Source organism: Pongo pygmaeus, chromosome 9 (assembly GCF_028885625.2).
Source record: "Pongo pygmaeus isolate AG05252 chromosome 9, NHGRI_mPonPyg2-v2.0_pri, whole genome shotgun sequence".
In the NCBI taxonomy this organism is placed as follows: domain Eukaryota; kingdom Metazoa; phylum Chordata; class Mammalia; order Primates; family Hominidae; genus Pongo; species Pongo pygmaeus.
In genome coordinates, this window is record NC_072382.2 from 4,919,074 (window position 1) to 4,935,233 (window position 16,160).

General features: G+C 52.3%; 1 protein-coding gene across 1 annotated transcript in view; it reads right to left on the reverse strand.

Annotated features, from left to right (window-relative positions):
* Window positions 1–15,105, reverse strand: part of ANO1 (anoctamin 1) — a 223,156-nt gene extending 208,051 nt beyond the window's left edge. Inside the window, exon 1 of the mRNA XM_054440756.2 lies at window positions 14,900–15,105. Within this exon, the coding sequence (XP_054296731.2) occupies window positions 14,900–14,981 (82 nt within the window). The 5' untranslated portion in view covers window positions 14,982–15,105. The remainder of the gene's footprint in view (window positions 1–14,899) is intronic.
* Window positions 15,106–16,160: the final 1,055 nt, after the last annotated feature.

The window sequence follows — 16,160 nt, forward strand, 5'->3', positions numbered from 1 at the left end:
GAGCCCACAAAGGCGCCTGCAGGGGCTGGGGTGGGGCTGGGCAGAGAGCTCAGTGGCTGTACAGGGCTAGCGGGGGAGGAGGAGGGCTGGGGGCAGCTGCTGTGAGCCCAGCCTCTGAGGCAGCTGCTCACCACTGATACCAGGGGCTCCCAGCAGCAAAGCGCTGTTGCTGGAGTGACAGTCCTCTGCTCTGATACAGAGGACCTGCAGCTGAAGCAGGCTTAACTTGCCAGAGGGGCCCTTGGACAGACAAAGCAAGATCTCTGCCTGGGCTTCTCCTTAGGCAAGTCTATTTATTTAACAAACACTTAGAGAGCACTTATTGCTTGCCAGGCCCTGTTCCAAGCGCTTAATAAATATCGGCTCATCGAATCTGTGCAGCAAGTCTACGTAGTACGTGCTCCTGTCGTTTCTACTTTACAGATAAGGAATCTGAGGCTCAGAGAGGTGAAGTGACTTGCCCAAGGTCACACAGCAGTAAGTGGGAGAGTGGGACTTGCACATAAGCAGCCCGGCTCCAGAGTCTGTGCTCTGCTACTGTAAGGTAGAAACACAGCATTTCCCAAAATGCCAGTCTTCCAAGCTCCAAGTCCCTGGTTTGAGCCAGTTTCATGGTCTTCCTGTGCCATAACTGCCTTCATATTTTTCTTTAACCCAGCTCACTAGGTCACTCTTTATTTATTTTTTATTTTTATTTTTTTTGTAAAGGCGTCTCGCTCCTGTCACCAGGCTGGAGTGCAATGACATGACCTTGGCTCACTGCAACCTCCGCCTCCCGGGTTCAAGTGATTCTCCTGCCTCAGCCTCCCATGTAGCTGGGATTACAGGTATGTGCCACCACGTCCAGCTAATTTTTATATTTTTAGTAGAGACAGGGTTTCACCATGTTGGCCAGGATGGTCTTGATCTCTTGACCTTGTGATCTGCCCACCTTGGCCTCCCAAAGTGCTGGGATTACAGGCGTGAGCCACCGTGCCCAGCCCACACTTTATTTTTTAATTGTGATAAAATGTACGTGACATAAAGTTGATCATTTTCACCATTTTTAAGTGTGCAGCTCAGTGGCGTTAAGACCATTCACATTGTTATGCAATCGTCACAGCCATCCATCTCTACAATTTTTTTTTTTTTTCTGAGACGGAGTCTCACTCTGTTGCCCAGGCTGGAGTGCAGTGGTATAATCTCAGCTCACTGCAAGCTCTGCCTCCCGGGTTCACGCCATTCTCCTGCCTCAGCCTCCCAAGTAGCTGGGACTACAGGCGCCCACGACCACGCCCGGCTAATTTTTTGTATTTTTTAGTAGAGACGGGGTTTCACCGTGTTAGCCAGGATGGTCTCGATCTCCTGACCTCATGACCCACCCGCCTTGGCCTCCCAAAGTGCTAGGATTACAGGTGTGAGCCACCGTGCCTGGCCTTTACAACTTTTTTATCTTCCAAAACCTAAGCTCTGCACCCGTGAAACGCTCACTCCCATTCCCCACTTCCCTAACCCCAGCGCTGGCACCACCATTCTAGTTTCTGTCTCTGTGAATTTGACTGCTCTAGGGACCTCAGATAAATTGGACCATGTGGTGTTTATCTTTTTGGAACTGGCCTGTTTCAGTTGGTGTAATGTCCTCAAGGTTCACCCATGTTGTAGCCTGTGACAAAATTTCCTCCCTTTTTAGGGCTTATCGAACTTTATTTTTAAAGAACCCAATATCACTACTGAAAGTAGAGAGGAAGAAGCACTGGCCATGAACAGAAGTTTCATAAAGCACCATAAGAACGAGATAATGTTATTCAATTCCCTGGGATACCCTGGGGAGGCCCTGAACCAGGGCACGGCACAGTTGGCCAGGGAGACGGGTGTGCTATGGAGGCATGAAGGACCTCCTGGCACCAAGTGGAGACTTTCTCCACGACATCCCCGAAAGACAGCAAGAGAAGTGCAAGATGAACTACATTCTCACCACGTGTTGCAATTCTCCTGTTGGCCAAGTTCTTGTGCCACTTCACATTGGCTCCCTTTGCCCCTAAAAGTGTTTTGCAGGACACTCGTGGCTGGGCTGCTGCATTTGGAGGAAAAGGAAGAATGAGGATCGCTTCTGTGTGTTACGCAGGTTTTGTGAGCTGACTCTCAGTCCCTTATACTTGATATCTTCCTTTTAAGATGTAGGGAGGAGTCCCCAGGCTCAGAGAGCTTGGGCAACACCATACAGCTAGAATTAAATATCCACTGTATTATTTTTATCTCTGTTGTCTCATTCGTATGAAGTATGAATTATTGTTCCCACTTATAGCTCAGGAAACTGACGCAGAGAGGAAGAATGACTTGCTCAAGTCCACGCAGCTCGTAAGCGGCAGAATTTGGATTAAAATCTGGGTCCAACTGATTCTAGAGATTTCTAGTCAACTCCAAAGCTCTTTCTGGAGCACCATGCCAACCTTCTGCTTATCTCTATGGAATTTGGAATTGGCATGGGTGCACTCAACATACCAGTTGCAAAATGTTATTACCAGGAGCAAAAAGAAGGGTATGGAAATAATAGGAAAAAACTCATCTTTAGTCCCTGTCATTCACTATGTTCAAAATCTGTCTCCGGACCCTTGGCCTCTCTTCAACCTTTGTTTGCTTGTAGGGCTGAGACAGGTGAAAGGCCCACGGGAGGCCTCTCAGCATGGAATCTTGCAGGTATGACTAATATCTAGAGGCCTGTTTACCATTAGGGGTTGCCCATATCGCTCGAGTTTTTGGAATTAAACTGACTCTAATTAATGGTGGAAATACTTACACTCAATATATGATCAAGAAAACACAGCCTGGTTGTTTCAGCATAAATAGCACCAATGCCAAGGCTCTTGGCAATAAGACAGAGGTGAGATTATGAACTCTAAATAGGTTTGTAAGTCATTATTTGAGGATGGTAGCTTCATATAGAAAGAGCTTTCTATAATTGAACACACTTGGGGGGTTTTCTCCTTACATGGTTACAGGAATAATTCAATTCGTCCTGAATAGAGAGATTAGACTTCCATCTAGGAGTCCACGGGAGAATGACTCAAGAGAGGGGACACCTCACATGGAGATTAGTTTACAAATAGGACAATCAAGAAGGAGGCCTGGGCAGGGTGCGGTAGCTTACACCTGTAATCCCAGGGTAGGAGATTGCTTAAGGTCAGGATTTGGAGACCAGCCTGGGCAACATGGCGAGACCCTGCCTCTAAAAAAAATGCAAAAATTTGGAGACCAGCCTGAGCAACATGGCAAGACCCTGCCTCTAAAAAAAATGCAAAAATTAGCTAGGTGTGTTGGGGCACACCTGTTGTCCCAGCTACTTGGGAGGCTGAGGTAGGAAGATCACCTCAGCCCAGAAGGTCAAGGCTGTAGTGAGCCAAGATCATGCCACTGCACTCCAGCCTACGCTACTGGGAGTGAGACCTGCCTCAAGAAAACCAAAAACCAAAAAACAAGAAAAAACACAGAAGGTAGCCTGCAGGCACCCAGTCCATCTGCTTCTAGGGCTGGACCCTCTCGGAGGTGCTCTGCCAACAAAAACACTTGCTGTTTCCATGGGACCCGAGGTGGCAGCCTGGTGAAAAGGCCCACAGAGTGGCTCCAAATGCCGCCCCCTTCCAGAAACCAGGACAGCACAGCTCAGGGTTACACGGGTTCTTTGCACAGGGAGCAGCGTTTGTCCCCAGGGTCCCGCCCTCTGGTTTAACGTGGGTTTAGGGGATGCCAGTTCCCAGGGAAAGATAACACCAGGCCGTGCTGCCCTGGGGACACCGGCCCCACCTCTGCTCTCAGAAACCCTCTTCGAATGTCCCTTTGGGAAGCTTTCCTTGACCCCCTCTCAGCCACAGTATGCAAATGACAGCCCCTCAAGAGAGGACCATTCACAAAACCCTGCTTTGGAGAGGGGAGATAATCCATTCCCAGACATCTGAAGGGAATCTGAGAAGAAGCTAAACCCGACCTCATATCTCTCCAAAGTGCTCAGAGCAGCCACAGCCTCTGCCCCCGTCTTCAGAGCGCTGAGTCTCAGCACACAAAGCCTCGGGGCTGCAGTCACCTGGGGTATTCCCCTGGTGAGGAGCTGGCTGCATTGTCCTTGAAATCACAGGGTAAGTCCGTGTCCCCAGGCCACCCTGGCAGGGATGGGCACTGTCCCCCTTAGGACGCATTGGATCTCTCACTCAGGGAAGGAGCCAGGCCATGCCCAGCCCTCAGACCTAAGGGCCGCACTTCCACCGTGACTGACGGCTGCTCATTGTCAGCTCTGCAGGCTGGGAGGGCTGGGGGTCATCTCATTTTGAGAGGGTCACCCTGCCCGCCACCCACTCACACCCGGATCTGTCAGCCCACTGCTCTGTCGGCAGCACCCCCGGGTGCTCAGGCCCTTGCTGCAAGCAGGGAGCTTGGGGCTGTGGGTGGGACTTGTCCATTCGTGACCACGTTTCATGGTTTAGAACATCTGACTGCTTACAGCATGTGGACTACTTCCGTGGTCTTTGAGTGTGGTGGCTGGGACCACCGTGGATGGACTGGAACCTTCTGACTGTGACCGTGCACACAGAACAGGACTCACTAGGGTCACCCAAGCCAGGGTTGGTGTGACAAGTTGGGTGACACCTGGGGGGCTACACCTGGCCCCCCTCTTTTAACTTCACCCTAAAGGATTTCACACCATTTCTGGCGAGCTGGTTGGCCACCTCCCAGCTCTGCAAGATAAGCTCCCTCATGCTTAGAGAAGCAGAAGAGAGTGAGTGTGCATCAGACCGCCTGGGGCTCACTACGAGACCCTCAGCAGAATTCTCATCCATCTTCCAGGATTAACATCAGCCTCTGGAGCAGCCATCTCCCGGGGGGATGAATGTGATGTTCACCCTTGCCAGGGACCCGGCAAACACAAGGCCTGACCCATTTCATGCCCCTGATATTCTTCGCTGTCATGTAATTGTCATGGCCTGGGCCGGTCAGGGCCTGGCAGCCAAGGTGACTCTCTCTGCAGGGGCTCTGCATTCCTTTTATCCAGCTGCCATAGCAGATGCTACAGACGGAGTGGTTGAAACCATAGATACCGTCTTAGAGGCTGGAAGGTGGAGTTCAAGATCAAGATCTCACAGAGGCCTCTCTCCTTGGCTTGCAGATGGTCACCTTCTCCCTGTGTTCCCACGTGGTCATTCCTCTGTGTGTGTGTCCTAATCTTTTTTTTTTTTTTTAGAGAAGGAGTCTTGCTCTTTCGCCCAGGCTGGACTGCAGTGGCGCGATCTTGGCTCACTGCAAGCTCCGCCTCCCAGGTTCATGCCGTTCTCCTGCCTCAGCTTCCCGAGTAGCTGGGACTACAGGCGCCCACCACTGTGCACTGCTAATTTTTTGTATTTTTAGTAGAGATGGGGTTTCACTGTGTTAGCCAGGATGGTCTCGATCTCCTGACCTCGTGATCCGCCCGCCTTAGCCTCCCAAAGTGCTGGGATTACAGGCGTGAGCCTTCTTAGAAGGGGCCAGTCAGATTGAATTAGGACCCACCTAACAGCCTCATTTTAACTTGATACAGCCGCATGCTGAGGTCCTGGAGGTTAGGCCTTTAACAGGAATGTAAGGGGACACATTTCAACCCATGACAGGATTTATTAAAAGGACCATTTACAGAGACACGGCCCAGGTGAAGGGCAACCAGCAGTGCATCCAAGGCCCAGAGCGTGGTGGGGACAGGCGGGCACAGTCTCTAAGGGCTAGTCCTTCCCTCACCCCAGGGCGCAGAGGACAGCCAGGCCAAGGGCAGGGCTAGGGGCACCGAGGGTCTCAGCACAGCATGGTACATGAGTGTTTTGTCCCCACCTATGTGTGCAACACCATCAACCAAAACAAAATCATGCAAAGTTCAACTGCCACGCTCCTGCCAATCAATAGGATCCTGGACCAGCTGCGCTAAAATGTGGGTTATATTACCTGCCAGGTGGTGCCAGGTTTCGCTGGCTGGTGAGCTCTGGTTTCAAGACCAGGGGGCTGCTTTGTGGAAGTTTGTCCTGGAGAGCAGATCCCGGAGTCAGAGTCGCACAGCTGCCAGTGGAGGGAGGGATAAACCCCATAAGGATGGTTTGCACATTTCCTAGGACCAAGTGAGAGGGTGTCCCTCTGGCACCCCAACTGCCCACAAGCTTCTGTGCTAGAAGGAGCCCAAATCACCCCTGAAGGGGGCTCCAGGGGTGGCCTTCAGGGGCTCGCTCAGCTCCCTCAGGTTAGAATCCTCCTTTCTATAGAAATGTGCCAGCTCCCTCATCTCCCGCTTCAAAGACAGCGAAAACCTGTGGCTGTTAGTGGGTCCACTGGCAGCTCTCCTCTGGGGACTCACAGGGAGGGCGTAGTAGGCGTTTGCCATTTTGGGGAGGGGGCTGTCCAGCACCAAACTCTCCTTCCATTTGGGGGATCCCCCACTGGTGTGAAATTGAAGGGTACAGAGCCCACTGTAGGGACAGGAGTAGGGAGGCCACTGCTCCATCTCCCTGGAAGCTGGGCCAACTGGACAACATGGACATGGGACCCAGGCTTGGCCGATCGGATGCACCTGTGAGAGGCTCAGCCTCTGGCCCAGAGAGAACAGGTTAGGATTCCCTTGGTGCCGTCAGTGGCCATGGTAGCCACGTGCGGTGGTGGGGCTGTCCTGGAGCAGCGTGGGGTGGGATGCCGGCCCCTCCAGGTCCAGCCCTTCCCAGGCTGCCTCCATAGCTGCCTCTCAGGGCTTTCCATCCTAGTCTTTTTCAGATGAGAACCGGACTCCGATCCTGTTGCTTGCAGCCAGGAATCCTGACCCACAGAGAGCAGAGCTCGCACTCCTGCCTGGAAGGCTGCTGGTCTTGGCATCTTCCTTCTGAGCCATAGGTGTGGCCAGATTTCATGGGCACCATAAATTGTAGAACAACTCACGTTTCCCTCGTAGAACTGACTGCTGGGAGGCTCAGAGACAACGTGGGGAGGTGCGCTGAGCAGGTGCTTAGGGCTCCAGGTCATCCACAGGTGGGTCCCCCATCCCTGGGTCCAGGGGTCAGGGCCAAGAGCATGAGGTTCTGCTGGCCAAGAGACTACTGCTGCACACCTTGGACTAGCTCAGCCATCTTGGGCAGATGCCTTTGCCTTTCTGTGCCTCAGTTTCCTCACCTGTAAAGTGGGCGTTCATAATAGTACCTAGCCCAAGGTTTGTCATGGAGAACATGTGACCAAAACCAGGTGGAACAGCCTGTGTCTTGCCCATAGTAACCATCTCTAAGTGTTAATTAAATATTACTATTATTATTATTATTATTATTATTTTGAGATGGAGTCTGGCTCTGTCTCCCAGGCTGGAGTGCAGTGGCATGATCTTGGCTCACTGCAACCTCTGCTTCCTGGGTTCAAGTGATTCTCCCGCCTCAGCCTCCTGAGTAGCTGGGATTACAGGTACCTGCCACCACACCCGGCTAATTTTTGTATTTTTAGTAGAGACGGAGTTTCACCATGTTGACCAGGCTGGTCTCGAACTCCTGACCTCAGGTGATCCCCCTGCCTCAGCCTCTCAAAGTGCTGGGATTACAGGGGTGAGCCACTGTGCCTGGCCTTAAATACTATTTTTAATATCTGACTTTCTGAACCCTATCTTCCCTGTGCCTCATTTTTCCTTGTGAACTTCCAGATTGTCTTATTTTTTGAAGAATTAGAAGCATGTTGGTAAGCTACCTTACCACCTTTTTGGAACCAGAAGGAATCTATTTTTTTTTTTTTTTGAGACGGAGTCTTGCTCTGTCGCCCAGGCTGGAGTGCAATGGTGCGGTCTCGGCTCACTGCAACCTATGCCTCCCGGGTTCAAGCCATTCTCCTGCCTTAGCCTCCCGAGTAGGTGGGATTACAGGCACCTGCCACCATGCCTGGCTAATTTTTGTATTTTTAGTAGAGACGGGGTTTCACCATGTTGGCCAGGCTGGTCTCGAACTCCTGACCTTGTGATGCACCCGCCTCGGCCTCCCAAAGTGCAGGGATTACAGGCATGAGCCACCACACCCAGCCAAGGAACCAGAAGGAATCTAAAGGCCTGCAATAGAGTAGAAGATGCTCTGTGATGCCCTCGCACCGCCTGACAAGGATAACGCCCTAGAGCCCAAGACAGGAGGAGCCAAAGCATTTTTCCTGTTTCATAGAGTCTTTCAGGGCCGGTGGAAAATATTTAGAAAAGTGGAAGATGTCAGCCAATCAGCATTTCCTGGAGCACCTCCGATCCCTCGGACACAGGTCGCAGAGCTGAGGATACAGTGATTTTTAGAAAAAGTCTCTGCTTTTAAGAAAATTACATTTTTATGGGGGAGAAAGAGAGTAAGCAAATATACCATGCCAGATCATGAGGGAGTTTTGAAGAAAAAGAAGCAGGGTGAGGGGACAGAGTGAGATGCCAGAGCCGGGCACGGTGGCTCAAGCCTGTAATCCCAGCACCTTGGGAGGCTGAGGTGGGGGATCACCTGAGGTCAGGAGTTCAAGACCAGCCTGACCAACATGGAGAAACCCCATCTCTACTAAAAATACAAAAATTAGCTGGGTGTGGCAGCACATGCCTGTAATTCCAGCTACTCAGGAGGCTGAGGCAGGAGAATTGCTTGAACCCGGGAGGCAGAGGTTGCAGTGGGCTGAGATCTCGTCATTGCACTCCATCCTGGGCAACAAGAGCGAAACTCTGTCTCAAAAAAAAAAAAAAAAGAAAGAAAAAAAGAAAAGAAAAAACAAAAAAAAATGCCACAGAGGTGCCAGGGAGGGTCCCACTGAGTATGGGTGTGTGTAGAGGCCTGAATGGAGGCCGGCAGGTAGTTCTGCAGGCATCTGGGGAAGAACATCTCGAACACGCGGAGGCCCTCAGTGCAGCTGGCTGTTGCCTTACAACATGCCAAACTCTCTGAGGCGTGCTGTCAGGGTAAGGATCCGAGTCCTCTTAGGTTTGTGAACTACGTCTCCAGGCAAATGTTGATACACTATGTCTCCAGGCAAATGTTGATACAGCATCTTTACACAGGAACGTCTTATCAAAATACAGTGAAAGCACTAACAACAAAACCCAATGGGTCACGAATTGTTTCACAGCTCCAGGAAGATGATACATATGATGTTAATTATAGCACTTCACAGTTTTCAAAGGAAAAAAGTACACAGCAGGTGTGTGCCTGTACACCCCTCCCAGGAAACGAGGCGTTGCATTGTCTGCAAAGCGGTTGTCTCATCATTGAGTCGATGCCGGCTGCTTGTGTGTTTGCAGTGGCAATCCTGACTTTCAGGACTGAAAAGTGTGTCCTCAAGTGACTGGGCACTCATTTCAAAGACAGTCTAACCACACATGGCTCATACTGTACATTTTAGGCTGAGATAACGCCAGCATTTTCAACCGTAGCCTATTGGTCAATGCCCTGGCATACTGGTTTCTCTGATTTCACCTTCACTTTTTTTTTTTTTTTTTTTTTTGAGACAGAGTCTCGCTCTGTGATGAAGGCTAGAGTGCAGTAGCATGATCTTGGCTCACTACAACCTCTGCCTCCCGGGTTCAAGCGGTTTCTGGCTAATTTTTATATTATTTATTTATTTATTTTTTTAGTAGAGCCGGGGTTTTGCCGTATTGGCCAGGCTGTTCTCAAACTTTTGACCTCAAGTGATCCACCCGCCTGGGCCTCTCAAAGTGCTGGGATTACAGGTGTGAGCCACCGTGCCCGGCCTCGCTTTCACTTTTCTTTGCAATGGGAGTCATTTCTGTCATTTCACAGACTGAAGCAGTCAGTGTCTGTTTGGTTCTCTGCAAAGTACGTAAGGATGGGATAAAAGTCACCTTTCTAGCAGTCGTGAAGGTGAGAGTTACATGCACACACGGGGAGGCCACCCCTACTGGGCGTCAAAGCTCATCCAGCATTAGCCATGGGCTTCCCCAGGCCTGGAGCTCTGAAAGTGAGGGTGAGCTTTGATTCTCTCGCTTGGACTCCTTCGACAACCCCAGTCTATGGTATGGTCTGGGAAGCAAGACAGGGAGGCAGCCAGTAAGGAGGAAAAGGCTGAGTATCTAAAAAAACAAACAAAAAAACAAAAAAAAAAAAAAAGAGGAGGAGGAGTAAAAAGAAAAAGAAAAAATGAAAAGTTTTTTTTTAGAAACTTTTTAGAAGTTTCTCTTTTTTAAAGAAAAGAGCAAAAGGAAGTGGCCTCTATACAAATTCAACCTGTTGAAACACCAACCATCATTCAGCTGCTCAGCAAACACACAGACCATGTGCCAGGCACAGTTCTAGGATACAGCAGAGAACAGAACACACAAAACTCTCTGTCCTAGCAGAGCTTCAAATCTAGAAAACTCCATGAGGCAAATTGTGTGGAACATAGAATCACATGTGGTCTAGGCTGGAGAGGACCCAGAGACCATGCGGACCAACTCTCCCCTTTTACAGACGAGGAAACTGAGATTCAGAGAGAAGAAGTGAAACCCCAGGTCTCCAGCTAGTTGGTGCCCCCCCAGCACAGGGAATTCTAGGAATTCTGTCCTGAACCTGTGTCACAGACTGACAGTTCTCCTCCCCACCCCAATATTTATTCTTGGCCTTTTTCTCAGTAAGAGATTGCCTAGTTTTTACCTGACATGTGACAACCCACAACAAAAACTGCATGTCCTGTTCTCTGCAGCCAGGTGTGGCCATGGACTAAGTTCAGGCCAGGGGGCAGCTTCCAAGAAGGGAGAGTGCCTCTCTTTGCCCTGTTTCCTGCTGGCTGGAATGCATATGTGATGACTTGAGCCCAAGCAGCCATCTTGGGCCACAAGGTGGATGTCTGTGCTGAGCATGGGAGGGCGGCCTGAGAGAACACAGGCTCTCCGATGACCGCAAGAGGCCCCTACCAGCCTTGGGATCCTGGAATGCCCACCTCTTGACTCGTTTTCTGTTAGAGAAATTAACTTTCACCCTTTTAAAAGTGACATTTCTGCCTCTCACTGCAGAATCAATGGAGGCCTTCTCTGGGTCCCCACTCCATGCGAGGCCACGTTTGAACTCCTCCCTTATCATGACAGACATGAACAAACAGCCCCAGAGAAGGGGAATGACCTTCCCGAGGTCACAGAGCTCCCTTTGTGTAAACATTTCGCTTCAGACCTGTGTGAAGTTGTTGCTAAAGCAAACAGCCCCTGCCTCCCAAGTGCCGGTCGGGACCACGGTTCATGAACATTTCCCAACATGACATTCCCAGGAGGACTGATCGATGGGGCTGGTGATACTTGGAAAGTGAACACCACGGTGCTGTCAGCCCAGCTCCGGGCTCCGGGGGCTGCTGTTCCCCGTGGCTCTCAGGAAACACTTCCCTTGTGGCCAAGGCTGGGGCTGGGACCGGAGCACAGTGCCTGGGCTCTCTGCAGCCGTGCGCACTGTGGCCGCAGGGTTCTGCTCAGGCTTCTGATGTGAAACCTCACCTCCTTGGGGTCTCCTCGGGAGAAAGAACTTTCCCCAGCCTTCCCTCCTTTGCCCTCCCCTTCCTCTCTTCCTGTTTGTCTGCATTTCCTGTTAGCAGGGATTCTCTCTGAAGCTCTGGGAATGCGTCACCCTCACCCCTGCAATTGCATGGCAATTCCCCTCTCACACCGGGGGAACCCCTTTCTGATTGATGGGGAGGGACACAGTTCATCCTGGTCTCTCTTTTTTTTTTTTGAGACGGAGTCTCACTCTGTTGCCCAGGCTGGAGTGCAGTGGCATGATCTCAGCTCACTGCAACCTCTGCACCCCAGGTTCAAGCGATTCTCCTGCCTCAGCCTCCCGAGTATCTGGGACTACAGGTGCCCGTCACCACGCCTGGTTAATTTTTGTATTTTTAGTAAAGACAGGGTTTCACCATATTGGCCAGGCTGGTCTCGAACTCCTGACCTTGTGATCTGCCTGCCTCAGCCTCCCAAAGTGCTGGGATTACAGGTGTGAGCCACCGCACCTGGCTGCATCTGGGTCTCTTGAGGCTCCCAGACTGCCTCTTTCTCTTTACCCTGAGACCCAGCAGCCGCATTTCACAACTTCTCTTGGTAGAAGGAGAGATGCACTTTCCCAGGACAGCTGGATGCTCAGGTTCCTAGTCTAAAGAAAGACGGGGGCAGTAGCCAGAGATAGAAGCCTCTTCCATCTCCAGCGTCAGACCGTGAACATCACCAGAGAAAGCACGGCCACTTGACTCCAGTCCTTCCAGGAGTCTCATTCCCATTTTTCCAGAAGAGAGAGCTGAGTGCAGAGAGACTCCCCAGATTTGACCCAGGTCAGTCCCAGCACCAGGATCCAGCCATACCTCAGACCAGATCATGTGGTTCTCCTATCACTCTTCTCAGCCTCTGCCCTAGGAGGAAGGCTACCCATGGCTCCGAATGAGAGTCCCTGGGGCTTTGTGGACAGCAGGAGAAGGAGCACAGCTTCCCACCAGCAGCCGTGCACCCTGGTCCCTGTAAGGGACCCTCCCCGTGGGCCTGCAGCCCTTGCAGCCCCATGGCTGTCTAACATCCTGAAGGGGATCCCACTTCCATTCAGGCAGCAGCCACCAAGAAAGACCACGGCTGGCTTCATTTACACTAGAGTGTGACTGACTGCCACATATCTAACTGCTCCTCTCTGGAGAGGCTGGAGATGTAATCCAGGCTCTGAGAACCTAGAGGTTAGTGACAAAGGAGTGAAGACTAGAGGGTGCAGCTTCCAACAGTGCAATGAAGGGTCCTGCCAGGGCTTCCTAAAGGGACAGCCCTGTGCTGCCAGCACATACTGAAGGCTAGGTCCAAAGTCCGCGGGCTGTGTAGTTGGCATAGGAGTACCACTCCCTGCTGCTGCTGGACAGAAATCCTGTCCACGAAGGAGAGGTGGAGGCTGGCCTCTGAGCCCCCTCTGCCCTTGGAGGTCCAAGTGCTCGTGCCCTCTAGGTGTGAGTGGCTCAGACTAGCTGGGAAGGGACCCTGCCTGAGGAATGACAGAGTGATGCCACTGCATCCCCGCATCCCAGCAGGACCATCGGGGGCCACCGAGGAGGAAACGGGTCCTTGGACAATCTCAGTTCAGGGATCACAGAACTTTGGCAGCACTCCGGAGTCATCCGAGGGCTCCTTGGTAAACATTTTATTGCTTAATTCACATTCCTCCTCCCTGTGTCTTGACTCTCCGACACGTTGAGAACAAACCAAAAATAAAAATCTGTTCTTTTCCAGCGAATTTGCTCATTTTTGCAAATGCTCACCCTGTCTGCCTCTGCCTTTGGAACTTGCTTCCAAAGGAGGCCAGAGGGCCCCAGAGGCAGAGGGTCATTCCTGGGGGCCGTTCCTGCTTTGGCCCAAGGGGTCCCTGGGAAGGCAGCTCCCCACCCACCATTGCCCTTGGCTCAGGCCTCTCTCAGGGAGGCACCAAGAATGGCCTCTTCCTCCTGCTTCGTACTACAGGAAAGGACGTTCCAGCCAGTGTTCCCGAGTTCCTGCAGGGCCAGGGGAAGGTGGTCAGCTTCCTCACTTGCTCATCCATTCATTCATTCACTCGATAAACCTTGGGATGAAGGATGGGGCTGGTCGGATAGATATAGTGTACCCCAAAATCTCCCTGCCCACCCCTGATGCCAGGACGGCCCTCAGACACCCCACCTCCACTGAGCAGGAGTCCCTGTAAGACAAGATCAGTGCGAGACACAGCAGGCCCAGCAGCCACTCCATGAGCGTTGCTGAAAATGGAATCTCTCATCCAACAGGGACCCAGGCCCAGAGACGGGAGTGAACTACCCAAGGCCACACAGGTAGAACAGGGCAGGCCTCAGGCTAGAACTCTGAATTCTCAGCCCCTTTTCAATGTCTCCTTTCTCTGCACAGAAGACTCTGCACAGGGACATCTAGGGTTACTCACAGCCCTCACCGGACCAGTTGTGTGGCCCTTGGGCAGGTGACTGGATTTCTCTGGGCCTCAGCTTTACTCTTGTGTAAACTGGGGCCGTGACAGCATTTAGCGGGTGCCAGGCCCTTTGCTTAGAGCCCTTGACATGTTTTAATTTATGTACTTTCCCTACTCCAAAGTCCTCTGGGGTGGATGCCATTATCAGCCCCGCTTACTGATGGGTAAACTAAGGCAGAGAGAGGCAAGGCAACTGGCTCTGGGTGGCCCAGCTCATGAAGAAGAAGTCTGAGATGGAATGCAGGGGGCCTAGCCCCAAAGCCTTGAGTCACCACCAGCATTGGACCAACCTTCTAGGACCTGATGAGGCTCAGGTTCATCATGGCTGAAGGCTACGCTCAGAGCCTGATGCTAGCTAATGTGCGATATGGGCGCTCGGAGCCTGATGCTAGCTAATGTGCGATACAGGCGCTCGGAGCCTGATGCTAGCTAATGTGCGATACGGGCGCTCGGAGCCTGATGCTAGCTAACGTGTGATACAGACAGCGCGTGGTTCTCCAGGGAGCTGGTGGTCTGTGCCCTCAGGGGACATTAGGCAATGTCTGGAGACATTTTTAGGTTGTCACAACAGAGGGTAGGGGTGCACTGGCCTCTGTTGCATGGAGGTCAGGGATGCTGTAAACATTCCCCAGTGCCCAGAACACCCCCAAGATGAAGAATTGACCCCCTGCAGGGTCACCAGTACCAAGGCTGAGCAGCTCTGGGGTTTGTGATCATTGTTCTTAGGAGGGGTTGTTTGCCATCCGAGAAGGTGCCTGCATTAACTCACCCACTGGCAGGCCCTGCCCACCCTGGGGGCACCTCTCTTGCTCTCAATCAACTGGGCAGGGTGGGGCACTGCTTAGAAGTCTGCTCTCTGGGTCCTCCCCATGCTCTCTGCAGGGTCCCAGGGGGCAGGCTGGGTGTCCTGCCTGGGCAGGGTTGACAGCAAGTGACGCTCTCCTTGTCCCCTGCCTCTCACCCCGAGGCACCCGCCCCATCCTTACCGGCCAGCAGAGGGTCCAGTGCTGTCTCCTCCATCACCAGCTCCTCCATTGCTGTTTCCTCCATCCCACTCGCCTCCCACATGCTGGCCTTGGGCTTCCCAGTGGCAGGTCTGAATGCCGGGGCCACCCCACCTGGCGACGCAGCACCTCCACTGCTGGAATCTCAGGTGAGGTGGCGTGGCGGGGGCTGCTCCCAGGCCGCTCCCAAATTTTGCAAGTGGGATTTGCAAAATGAGTCAGCAGGGCAAGAAGGCTGAAAACCAGGTGGTGCGTGTGGGTTAATCATTACCCCATAGACACTTCCCCTGGATGCCAATAGTCCCCTGAGGGCAGGGCCTCCTCCAGCCACGCCCATGGTCATGGGTATCCCATGTCCACTTAGCTGTGGACAGCCAGGGTCAGTGCCCAAGGATCCTCTCTCCCTCCAGGGTATGGCTTCAGCTTTGAAAAGCCAGGGTTGCAGGTGGCCCTGTTTCACAGCCTGCATTAACCTCCTGAGCAGCGACTTCCATTGTGGGGCCACCCTGCTGCCCTTCCCTGAGCGCCTCGTCTGTTTCCCACACAGTGTCAGGCGCTTAACCTCCTTTTGTTTTGGATATTCTCACCAACCCTGCCCTGAGGAGCTGTATATCTCCATCTCACGAAGAAGCAGCGTGGCAGGGCCCCGGGAGCGGCTGTGTGTAGCAGCAGAGCCGGTTAGGAGCGAGGAAGAAAACATGTCAGGGCAAGTTCTTTCTTTCCTTGGGGTCTCTGTTTCCTCGATGGATACACGAGGGTCACAGCTGCACCTGCTTTGCAGAGCTATCTTGAGGATTAAATGAGGTAACGAGGTTAGAATGCTGAGCTTGGGGTCCCAGCACACAGTAGGTGCTCAAAAAATGTTGGCTGATTTTCGTGTCATGGGGTTGTGTCCAGCAGGCCAGGAATCCTGGCCTGGTTTGCTTGCACATGTCCGATGCTGGGTGAATTTCTGTTGGATGAATGATGATGCCAAGTGACTCGGCCAAGGTCTGTGCAGGCCACAGGCTTGCCCCGGGTGAGTCTCACATCCAATGATGTGCTCCTTTAAGAAGTCACACTGGGGGCTGGCCGCGGTGGCTCACGCCTGTAATCCCAGCACTTTGAGAGGCCGAGGCTGGGGGATCACCTGAGGTTTGAGACCAGGCTGACCAACATGGTGAAATCCCGTCTCTACTAAAAATGCAAAGTTGACTGGTTGTGGTAGTGCATGCCTGTAATCCCAGCTACTGGGGAGGCTGAG